Here is a 12,760-nt window from a genome sequence, read left to right as displayed (position 1 = left end):
TTTGGAAATGTGAAATAAGTTTTCATATATTGGACATGCAGAATATGTCATTTTAAAAACAAAATTCAAGGAAAATGATGTATTTTCATTTAAATTTTACATTAATTACAAATTAACTTCTCCCTCCAGTCTTGCTTGCATGGAGTGGGAGGAAGAAAGATGGCAACAACACCACAGAGAAAGTGCCTCATGTGGTATACAGTGCTTTGCATGGCACCTACTATATTCAAAGGCATTGCTGAATGAGGAGTGAATGTTCCAGAAAGAGAGGCTTCAAAGTAGAGTTCCAGGGCAAGAGAAAATTCTCCATCAGCCAATCAGGGACTAAGTTATTGTAATGATATCTCTTTGATATTAAATGGACAAGATTTTGATAATTTATTTGCAAAAGCATTATCAAAGATTTTTTTTTCTCAGAAAATGAGATGTTCTTCTAAGAAGCCCCGGGGCTTCTTGGAATTTCTACTAATAATCTCAGATGCCTGAGTAAAATTACCAAACACCACTGGGCCTGCAAACACAGGAATAAGAAGCAGTTTTGTTTGACAATGGGATTATGTAACAGAAGATCATGCAGGGTGTAATAGTTGTTTTTTTCCTACTATGGGCATTAGTAAGGAGTGGAGGTGGGGATGAAATGGACATTAAGCATGAGACATAATTATGTGCAGTTACCCCTCAGACAGTGCTGTTCAGGCATGACATCCATCCCCCCACAGAAAGAGAGCATGGTTTGTAAATTCTTCTCCCTGCACTGCTCCAGGTAGCCATTATCAATGGATTGAGGTTGATGTAAAAGACAAAAACAATTTGCATCTCTAGAAGTACAGAGGGTCTTCCTATCTAAGTAAGCAGTATTCCAAGTTCTTTCAGTTATTTTACTGAGGTGGGAAAATTATCATAAGGCAAAATTATTTACATAAAGACTACCTTCTTATAAACTTAGTGTTCCTCTCCCTCACCACCACCCCAAAAATTCCACTCCACTGACAAAATAGCCGGTATAATGCCAGTTGATTGCAAATCTTTTACATAATGCAGGGCCCAAGAAGTTAGTAAAGGGATATTCAATAACTTCTAGAATCATGCAAACCATTGACAAATAAGGATCTGACAAAATTAAATGAATTAGTAACTAAGAAAAAAACATTTAACAAAGGAGATGACAGGATAAGAATCTCAAAAAAATTATTTTCATATGAAGAATTTTAGAGAAGATTTAGGGGAAGTTGGTAAAGTCCATAAATTGTTTTATAAGGATTATCCTCTTTATAACCTGCAAAACTATATTCTAAAGCAAAGAATATTATACCAGGAAACAATTTTATCAGAAAGAAATGATGCCAGAAAACAACCTGATTTATTCCTTATTAATTCTTAGAATTCATGCATGCCCTTGTGTGTATGTTGTTAAATATAACATTTTCACAATTTTAGTATATTTCATTATTTATGCTTAATTTCACTTTCCATTTGAAATTGATTCACCATGTGATTTTTTCCAAGTACTATTTTTCTCTGATAATAAGAATTTTCTGTAAAGAGTTTGAACACCTGAACACCCCATCTCCATACATACTGATAATCTTTTCACTAAGCTGATGTCTCTTCAGTACATCTACAAAATAATAGTGCACTCTGATTATGTCTTTCCTTCCATTTAGCTATTAATGGTTATATGTATGGCAACCAGCCAGGCCTAAACATGTGCAAAAAGGACAGAGTTTCCTGGCATATGATTGGAATGGGCACTGACACCGACATGCATGGAGTTTATTTTCAAGGCAACACCATCCACCTACGAGGGACTCACCGTGACACCTTGGCCCTGTTTCCCCACCTGTCTACCACAGTGTTCATGCAGCCGGACTATGCAGGTAAACTTGGCAAGTGACCAAAGTTCTATCTTCAGGCTTATACTCTTAAGGTCTTCCCCAGAAGAAACTGGTCAAATTTGGACACTTCAGGGTGTGTAGAAAGAGGTATAGTCTAGCTTAGACTCAAAGAATCCTGTTTTATTCCAAACACACAGGGTAAAGGACAAAGGAGAAGCATCTAAAATAGCATCCACAAAACAAAAGTGAGAGCCTTCTATATAGGGGTCCCCAACCTCTGGGCTGCAGACTGGTACTGGTCTGGTCCTGTTAGGAATAGGCCCGCACAGCAGGAGGTGAGCTGGAATGTAATGAATGCCTTTGAATCATCCCAAAACCACCCACCACCAGTGGGGTCCATGGAAAAATTGTCTTCCAGGAAACCCGTTCCTGGTGCCAAAAATGTTGGGGACTTTTGCTCTAAATGACCTTGTCATACTTAGAAAAATGCTCTTGATTCATATCCATGAACAATTTGTGGTTTTCTTTAACCACAAATATCATTTTAGTTGCTGCTCTGAAGTATCTTACCAAGCACGGATGGCCCAATGAATGCTTTTAGGTTATACACATGGTCTGGTCTGCCTTCTCTAGAGATTGGTAGTGCCTTTTTGAAGAGTTATCAAGGGCTTCTCTATCTTCATTCTGTTGGGCAGCCTTGGTTTCCCCAGAGGATAAGCTGTACTGGGGCTGATGTCCATGGAAGGCTCAGTGAAGTGCCCGCACCTGTCTCTTCTTTGGAGATTCCTGAGCCAATTGGGTATTTGAGATGCTTTTATGAGATGTATAAAGACACATGAGAGACATGGCAGCATATCCTTACTGATGCATGAAAAATAAGGATAGCAAGTGCTATTGGCTTTCAGTACATTTCTATACCCAACATTTTCATTTTTTAAAAAAGAGAAACCAATATGCTACATCAGATGAGTACTTGCTAACTCTGCCTCCTTCGTGAATGGATGTTTACTTCTTAAATTAACAATGAAGCTGCAGTGTAGATGCCTCCCTGTGCCATTGGTTAAAAACTCAAAGTCTGGCCTTCAAAACTTTTGCCCAATAATTGCCTGAGAGTAGGAGCTCCATAATCCTTGCCTGTAAACTCCTAGTATTCAACCTTTCTATATTAATATAGTTGTTCAATTATGAATCACCCAAACCAAGGGATGCTTTGAGCACAATTTTTTTTTCAATTTTACTCTTCAAAACCAAAAAAGGGAGGTAAGGTAAGTAGCCAAATGGTTTTAATTCATTGAAACCATTCAAAGCTAGAGTTGACTTTTAGAGGCTACTCCTTCCAATGCCTTGAGAATTATTCATGTGCCTTATAGGTTTCTAAAAAGCTTTATGACAATGGTTTCCTATTTATGTTTGGTGCTAAGTATAAATCTGTAACTTTTTAAAAGCTGGGTTGTTTCACCATTTCCATCCGTTACCTACCAGCAAAACAGAGCACCCCAAACATGGGCAGAGTAGACCACAGTCTGCAACTCAAACATTTTATTTTTCTTTTTTGTAAAACCATTCTATCGAGCAGTGAGTGATATACAAAAATGTGTACATATTTAATATATACAAATGAACTAGTTGGAGATAAGTATACATCTCTGAAACCACCACCACAAACAAGGCCTTAAACTCCTTTTGGTTCTGAGAGAATATAATTCCTTGACTCTTGAAGAACATGATGAATGCAACATATGCAGAAGCAGCTCTTTCCAAGTCTGTTCTCAAAGGTGTTTCCCCTGTGGTTTCACAGAGTCCCTTCCTCATAAGGGTCCTCACCAGTGCCTGGAGGTGTGAGGGTACCCAGTGAACCAATGATTTTCACTCATCCTGAAGGGATAATTTGGCAATAAGTAGACCTGTGGAGCATGAAGAAAGGCATCTCTGTGCATTGCAGATAGTTAATGAGAGCTGCAGTAATTACCTCTAAGAACAGTATCTATTAGAGGAAGAAAAGATTTATTGGTAAAATAATTTCATTGAGAGTTAATGTCCTCTAACAGTTTTGTTTTATATGATTTTATAGTGAGTTCAATTAAGAAATATATGCCTGATGACAATGCATCTACAAAATTCAGTTTAAAAATTACATAATTCTCAGTCATACATGATTGTTCGCAGTATGTGGGAAAATCTAATTGACTTTTTTTTTTACTTCCCATCTGGCATAGTGTAGAGAATCGCCTTTGCTCAAAGACTTAAAGAAGTATACATTTGACTTTAATAATAATAATACCTTACTTGTGTGTTGTACTTTATAGTTTATGAAATCCTTTAGGGCAAATACATGACTTCAGAAATGTGTCCTAATTTGCACTTTGTCTAGGATATTAATCTTACAGGTAATTAGTTCTGTTTAAACTGATCTGGTTTGGGCTAAGATAATCATACCTATCTGATTTTCCAGGAGTGACTGTCTTCTAACAGGTGTGCACCACAGGGAAAGCCCAGAGAAATCACTTCTTGGCAGCAGCTTTACAAGTTTTATTTTTCCATTAAAATGAGTTTCAGATGGTATTTTTTCCATAAATAAATATATTCAAAGTAATTCATTCCCCTTAGGGTCTGATTTTAAAATACTACATAAAACTGATGTTTTAAAATCTTCCTTCCTGGTTACTTATTTTGGAATAAATAAGTTTGCTAACAAGAACAACAACAAACCAAGAACAACAGCAAAACCACAATCGGCCACCACACCCAATGCCGAGCCATTTCTCTTCCAGGTATTTTCAGGGTGTTTTGTTCCACCATGCACCACTTCACCAGAGGCATGAATCAGATGTATGAGGTCAACAGCTGTGGCCACAGGGACCCTTCAGAGCAGCTGTATGGGATGATAAGAACCTTTTACATCGCCGCTGAAGAGGTAGAATGGGATTATGCCCCTAACAAAAACTGGGAGTTCGAAAAGCAGCACTTGGACGCAAGAGGGGAAAGGTACCACGCGCGAAGCCTCCAAGTCTCTTGGGTGGGATTGCGCATGCTCTGCATACGTTTATCAAATGTGGAAACCTAAGAATGCCCTGTTTTGCCGGCACAGTTGCGGCAGAGACTTTCACTATGAATACAAAAGATTAGGAGATCTGTCCATCTCCATCCCGGGAAGGGGATCAGAAGTCGTTTTGAAGACACTCACGTGGCAGGCTCAGTATACCTCTGCCAGCAGTGGCTGGTTCTGCATGTGGCCGTGGACAAATGAATGTGCCTTTGAGTGAGTGTCTGGAGTGAAAGGATTTAGGGAAAGAGGCAGATCCACCATGGTTGTGGGAAATGGAAGACAAAAGAGTGCAGCAGGCAGCAGAGATGGTGTGCAGATATGGGTGAAATGATGGACTGCTATAGATTGAGGACTGCAGGCAAGGGGGACTGAGAATGGGCCATTGACTTTATAAGCGCTGATCAGGTGGAGGACAACTCAGCAGTGGGCAGGATAGGAGGAGCAGGTCTCCTCTAATAGGCCCTGTACCTAAAAGCCCGCAAAGACTGATCCTCCCATGAAAGCACTGTCAGCCATGCTAAGCAGCAAAGAATCAGCAAGGCTCAAGCCCCCTTCAGGCTGGTGAGCACTGGTCCTCTACCCACCCTAAGCTCCCAGGTTGCACTGGGGTAGAATCAGGCAACATACAGTGGCACCAGACGTGCAGACTTTCTTTCTCAATTTTCATACCCGCCTCCACTTAACAACTACCTTCTGTTTGGGCATCACTGTCTCCATTATATAGACTTTGGAGATTTTGATGCAGAGAGTTAAAATGGTCCAATTGTTCATTGGCAGAGTTGGAATTGAACACAGACCTGTGTTCTCTCCACCACCACATGTGGACTTTGTGCCCCTGTCCTCCTGGTTCTTTACTGTCACCCTCCCTTCCCTCTCCTTCCACACCGTTCATACTTATCCTCTATGGCTATGCCGCACACAAACTCCACGACAGGCAACTATTCCTGATCACTCGTTTCTCTTCTACCTTGTCCTCTGTTTTTGAGGGTTCAGACTCCGGAATAGAGAGTATAACAGCGCCACCTTATGGATAAATGAAAAAAGGAATGAATCTTCATTTTAAAAAGGTTTGCCTCAAGGACAGGACACCTAAAATTAATTTGATTATTCACCAACCCATTTGTTAAACCATACACTCCTCTCATGCAAAACCAGTGCTGCCAGTGTAAGCTAAAGACCAGGTTGGTTCTGTGGAAGAGGAAATGAATACTACTAATTTGGCCTTTTCTAACATGATTATTCTTTTAAAATGCTACCACAACTAAAGAAGTATAATAATTTTGTTGCATGTACAATCTTAGCCCATGAGTGTGTAAGATACATAGCCTTCCTTATTTTCTTGAAACTCTGTGTAATTTCAGTATTAAGTAATATCCTCCCCTCCCCCCCCACCGCCTGCAACTCTCTGGGCTGGCAACAAGTTCTAGCTTCAGTCTTCTGGGATTGTCTCCCAAGTTATACAGAGAGATAGAAGGTGCTGAGTATGCTTGCACCCTGTCCCTGCTGCTATGGATATTGTCTATAAATGAATGAATGAAAGCAAAGTGAAATGAGAGCATGTTCAAAGTACAACCAATCTGTCAATAAAAACACAGTACAGAATTGGAACAAGTTCCCCTAGTGGCACATCTGTGGCACCCCTGTAGATAGGAGCTCAGGAACAAATGCCCCTTCTACACCCCAGTTGTTATTCCTCTGCCCTTTGACCCAAGGCCATAGCATGGGTCACATCTGGTTTTCAAATCACCTCTGGGTACAAGTTATCCCTGAGACATTTATTGCCCTGGCCAGCACATATGGGACCTGGAAGCCTTTCCCTGGGGCTTCCTAAGAACACACTAGGAAAGCCTAAGGATCCCAAAAGGCAACAAATATGACCATTAGCACATGTCAGGGTTTATGCAGTGGGAGGGAATTTGAAAACAGAGGTTAAATTGCTATAGAGAAATAAAATTGTATTCCTAGTATTTCTGAGCTTATGGACTGATAGTTAACTAACCCAAGATTCAAGATAATAACCACCATTTAATGAGTACCCACCATGATCCAGGCATTTTGCTAGGGCTTTGATGAACTCTAGTATGACCCTCACAACATACTTGACCCATTTGATCAGCTTTGGCCCAGTATCAACATGACACCCTAAAGAGATAATGATAGAGCAGGCACTTACATTAAGCAGGTGCTTAATACTTGTCTGACACAGTGCTTTACAGATGTTATCTTGTATAATCCTCACACCAATCCTGAGAGCTAGATGCGTTAATATCACTGCATCTGCAGGAAAAGAAAGTTGGAAAAGAGCAGAGTGTGGCTCCAGAGTCTGTGCTTGTCACCTCAGTGTTACTAGAACTCCTGGAAAATAAAAGTAGAAGAAAAATTCTCTTCCCTTGGAAAACATACAGTGTAGAGTAGAAGGTATATATGCATTTGTTAAATGCCTACTGTGTGCTATGCATTGTGCAAAGTGCTGGTGAAACAGTGCTGAGAAGGGCAGACAAGGTACTTTTCCATACAGATGTCATGGTCCACGGGGAAGACATTAGGACAAGCATATTGAGTGAGGCAGTCACTATGAGAGGGGAGTGCAGGGTGCAGCAGGAAAGCAAGGCAGGACTGCATAGCTCCATCTGGGGGAAAGGTGGGATAGGGCAAGTGATTGGGAATAGCTTCTAGGAGGAAGGAGTCTTTGACCTGGAACATAAGGAGTAAACAAATTGAAGTGGTAGGAACTGTGCCCTTGGCCAAGGGAACAGCACATGTAAGGCGTGGAGACAGGGAAGTCACATGGTATTCAAGAGATGTAGGGTTTAGAATGACCCAAGCATAGACTATGTGGGGACCAGTGATGAGAAACAAGGCATGGAGGCTGGCAGAGGCAGCTAGTGGAGTGGTGGAGTCAGATCCAGTTTGAGGAGTTTGGCAATGGGAAGCCATAAGAAGGCTTTCCACAAAGACCAGCTTGGTCGAATTTATTGTTTAGGGCCACTGCCTGCAGGGTAGAGAATAGAGGAAGGGGAGCAATGTAGGTGGCAGGGAGAATGATTAGGAACAATTCCAGTCATTGCAGGTGAGTGATGGTGTCTTAGACTGGAGTGTGGACAGTGTCGCAAGAGAGATGGAAGTATATGAGTTATACTATGTTTTAAAGATAAAACTGATACATTTTTTCCTTTTTTGTGATGGTCTATCTTGTTGATAGATTAAATATACGGTCAGTCTTCATTATTGGTGGGTTCCATGTTTGGGCTTGTTCACTAAAATTTATTTGTACCCCCTAAATCAATTCTTGTGGTGCTTTTGCAACCATTTGCAGATACACATAAAGCAGCAACAATTTTGTGTCAGCTAATATGCATGTTCCCAGGTGAGGTCACACAAAGCAGTGCTCTGCCTTCTTGTGTCTGATCTCACACTGTAAACAAGTGTTCATTTTGTGGCTTATTTAGTGCCATGGGGTTTTTTTGCATTTTTATGTTTCTCAGTGATTTAGCTGTTTTAAATACCCTCCAACACAGTGCTGTCTAGTGTTTGAATGCTCAAGAGGCCTTATAGAGGAAATACATGTTTTAGACCAGCTTCATTCAGGCACAAGTTATATGGCTGTTAGTTGTAAACTCAATGTTAATGAATGAGAAGTATATTTTAAATAAGATGTCTTTAAACAGAAACACACATAAAACAAGGTTGTATATTGATCTGTTGATGAAAATGTTGTGGCTAGAAGTTAGACAGAATCTAGCCCTATATTTCCACTAGGTACAGTGGTTCAGTATTTGCCAGTTTAGTGTTTGCGGTGATTCTCTAGAACATAATTACGGTGATTAACAAGAATCAACTGTATCTATATTTGTACATGAGCATATGCACAAACACAGACCAGAGGCATTCTTGAGATCTTTCCAAGTGGGAAAGCATAACAAGACACAGAATGATAACACATACAATCTGGAGGAATACAGGATAGTAGAGTGTGGGTGTGTGCACATATGGGCATGTATGTGACATCGGTTAGTCCCAAGAAGAGAAGTATAACCTCAAGGGGCCCTTAGCAGTCTCTAACTAAGACTGACCCTATTCATCACTCAGCTGAGAGCAGTGGTTCCATGGTTTCCAAGAGTGGGCCATGAACTAGTGCTGGGCTGCCCACAGCAGAACCCCCTGAATGCTTTCAAGTGCATATTTGGTGCCCCACACCTAGACAGCTTGGTGCAATAAGCCAGTTCCCCGGGGAGATGCTGATCACAGGCGGGTTTAGGAAGCACTACCCCAGAGTAACCCCGAATCACTTTGAAGCACTCAAAGTTTTTCTACCATCTGATAACTTTAATTTCTGATGCTTCTGATTTGCAGACACGGAGATATATTTATGAACCACACTGAAAACTGGATTGGCTCTCAGTACAAGAAGGTGGTTTACAGGGAATACACCAATGGAGAATTTGTGGAGATCAAAGCCCGACCACCGCAAGAACAGCACTTGGAACTGCTGGGTATGGCACAGACAGCAGCTCACACATGCATGCACTCACACACACACACGCACACACACACAAGTCCATTAGACTTACACCTGAGAATGGAGGAAAGGAACAGAGTAGCCTGACTATATTCAGCCAAGTGCGACCTCTTCCTGCTCTCCCATTTTCAGGGAGCATGCTGTGTGCTCAGCCCATCCAAAGAATAGTTATGGTAAGCCTTCCAGATAACACGCAACAGGAATCCATATCATCAGGGCAGTCTAACCTGTCTGTTGCCCTGAAGTTCTTTTTCCACTCCTCTGCTGAGCCAGGCAATTTGATGCCTAGAACAGCAGACTGAGTGTTTGCATAACTTAAGGTCCTTGATTATTCATACCCAGGATCATAACAACACACATAAAAATAATTGTGACAAAAGAGGAACCCCTAATGTGAGAGGGGTGCTAAGAATGAAAGGCTTGGTTTCAGTTTGGGAGGCACTAACTCATGGGTTTCTCAGACCCACTCTGCCTGTCTGATGCCCTGGACAAGCTGACCTGGCAATCAAATAAACTCTTCCTGCCTTCCTTCCCACTTTTCTCCATCTGAAGTTCACCAGACCTGATTCCACCATGAAGATGAGATGTTAAGGCAGAGGGCTAATCTAGATGACTTTCTCAAAACGAGCTCCCCTTTGTAAATACACAGGGTAACTTATGTACAAAGTATGGCTTTACACAGTGCTTATGTGAAGAGTATGACTTCACATGACTGCTAGCTTTATGAATTACTAAATGCCCAACCCACCTACACCACACCTTCACTGTCTATTAATAACTGACACACAAGCTTGTCACACTAAATAAAGTCAGCCCCAGTGGGAATGTTCCTCCTTCTGAAACTTGTGGGTGTCAACTGAGCTCTGAAGAAAAGATACTGGTTCTGCCAAGGGGGCTGGGTTGCCCTTCAAAGAGCCCCCTTTGGTCTGCTCTGTAAAATGACACAAACGAGTGGTTCCATCAGAGGCAAGCCCAGCAGCCCTTCAGCCGGGAGAGCAAGAGGCCCGTCTACTCATTTCTGCAGCTTGGGGCAAGGCCTGCGCTCCTGCAGTTACAAAGGGCACTAAGCAGGCACATTACTGCTAATTACTGCTCCCTGTGACCTGCCAGGTCATAAGTCAGAAAGCATTTGCTGTAGCTCACCAGTACAGCAAGGCCTGTGCAATTTAAGTGGTACAAATATACAAGCAGTGATTTTCATTTATTCACACAGATGCTGCTATCTGTAATTATACCCAAACTTACTGTTTACAAACAAGCCTAGAAATTTCCAGCTTTATCATTTTTTTAAAAAAAGAGCATTTTCATACATTTTCTGATTCATACTATTTCCTTCCAAGATAATAATAGTAAAAAATATTTAGATTTATTTTGTTAGAGCTTCAGCGATCTTTTTAAAAAAAGCAATTAAAACCATGGTCTGAATCAGTAATGAATGGGTGGGTATGGTGAGGCCCCTGCCATGTGTATAACTCCCTATGAATGTAGAATGCAATAAATGCCCAAGAATGTGAATGAATAGGGGATAGGTCTGAGGCACTTCCCAAATGGGAGTCTGTTTCCAACCCCCTCAAGGCAGTGCCTTGCAAAGACCGCTGTGTGTGAAATGCTCTGTCAATGTGGTGTATGGGCTGGGCAAGCTGCATGGGCTGCATTCTGGGCACCAAGAGGTGAAAGGCCCCTGGCATGGGCGATACACATCCCATAGTCATGCTGGCACAGGCTTCTCCAGTGGGGTGCGGAACTATTTCCACTGACATACAAGCTGGTTGCTTGTAATAGAAGTGTGTACATATGAAGAACTGAAAAGAGACATCTCATCAGGTAACTGAATACTGAGAAACAGCATTGGACATGCATTAGTGAAATCACTGTATAGATCATAAATCAGTATATAAATGTTTTAATTCTGTTCTTATCTTTTGAATACCTTTTATACACATCATTTTATTGGATTATCGTCGTCATCATTATCATCATCATAAATCTATTTACCAGATAGTGAGCAATTTCAGATTTAACAAAGGTTACATTCAAGGAGATTACAACTGAAAGTCTTCATATCACAGATATACTTTTTCCTGGGGATTATGTCTAAGCAGTAGTAAAAATTTACACATTTATTACTGTATTTTAATGTACTGAAATAATGTACTGTACATACATTAACTTATTTAATCCTATAAGAAAAGTACAATCAAACCCATCTAATGGAAGAGAAATTTGAGACTCAGGCAAGCCTTGACTGCAAGGCTTCTCTCATAAGTGAAGAAGGCAGGATTTGGATCCAAATTGATCCAATTGCCAAAATGACATGCTATTTAATACTGCATATGTGGCCCTCTAAAGGAAATACATTAATGAAGAAACTGTTTGTTTTATTTTGCCAAATACTACCTACATTTAAATTACATCAGTGTTGAAAAGAGCAATGGTAATGCACACAGACCTGTGTTCTGCCTTTAGGCCCAATGATGCATGCTGAGGTGGGTGACTCTCTCCTGATCATATTTAAGAACAAAGCCAATCGGCCCTACTCCATCTCAGCGCATGGTGTAGAGGACACAGAGAGGGGAAAGCGACTCCAAGTTCCCATGACAAAGCCAGGTAAGTTACCCCAGAGTTTTGCTTTGTCCTGATGAGGACACCAGACTCAACTCTTTTCTGATCTCTGAAGAGCCTTGAAGACCTCATATTAACGTTAATGTATTCCTGCTATCATGTATTCCCTCCCAACATGAGATCATCATTCATCCAATGACCAAATGTTGATGGAGGTCCTAGGGTCCATTAGGGACCTAAAAACTTACTAAGGTGTAATAATAGTTAACATACATTGAGTGTTAACACTGTGCCAGGTGCTGTGCTTTATATTAAAAAAATCTCATTTATCTTATGTTTCTAAAAACAGAAAAAAAATTGGCTGCCAATTAACCACTGATTGAAAAATACATCCTGACTTCAGTTATATTAAATTGTGAAAAATGTTCACCTTACAATTGATGAAATATGGCATCATATCCATTTAACAGACAGCAAAAGCGCAGAGGAGCAAAGAGCTTGACAAGGTCATACATTGGCAATGGGGAAGCCCCAGTTTGTTTGACGTTAGAACCTGCCCTCTTACCAACACATTTCTCTCAAGACACTTCAAATGAGGTCCGAAGAAAAAAGGACAAACAAGATGAACCATTTCAGTAGCAGTGTGGGTTTTACATAATGAAATTCTAAGTGGTGAAGAATTTTAAGAATATGTCTGGATGTGTTTATAAAAGTTTCAGAGAAGGAAAATCAATGAAGACTGATTGATTAGGTAGGAGTCCTTAGGAAAAGGAGTAATTAGGTAAAGCTTTATAAAGG

General features: G+C 40.8%; 1 protein-coding gene across 1 annotated transcript in view; it reads left to right on the top strand.

The window, feature by feature from the left end:
* Positions 1 to 12,760, top strand: part of HEPHL1 (hephaestin like 1) — a 65,583-nt gene that overhangs the window by 36,734 nt on the left and 16,089 nt on the right. Inside the window, exons 11-14 of the mRNA XM_045818040.1 lie at positions 1,665 to 1,877; positions 4,607 to 4,820; positions 9,235 to 9,374; positions 11,867 to 12,007. Coding sequence (XP_045673996.1) covers positions 1,665 to 1,877; positions 4,607 to 4,820; positions 9,235 to 9,374; positions 11,867 to 12,007 — 708 coding nt within the window. The remainder of the gene's footprint in view (positions 1 to 1,664; positions 1,878 to 4,606; positions 4,821 to 9,234; positions 9,375 to 11,866; positions 12,008 to 12,760) is intronic.

The sequence above is a fragment of the Phyllostomus hastatus genome, unplaced genomic scaffold, assembly GCF_019186645.2.
Source record: "Phyllostomus hastatus isolate PE091 unplaced genomic scaffold, TTU_PhHast_1.1 phas_scaffold_317, whole genome shotgun sequence".
Classification (NCBI taxonomy): domain Eukaryota; kingdom Metazoa; phylum Chordata; class Mammalia; order Chiroptera; family Phyllostomidae; genus Phyllostomus; species Phyllostomus hastatus.
This window is presented reverse-complemented; position numbering and strand designations above follow the sequence as displayed.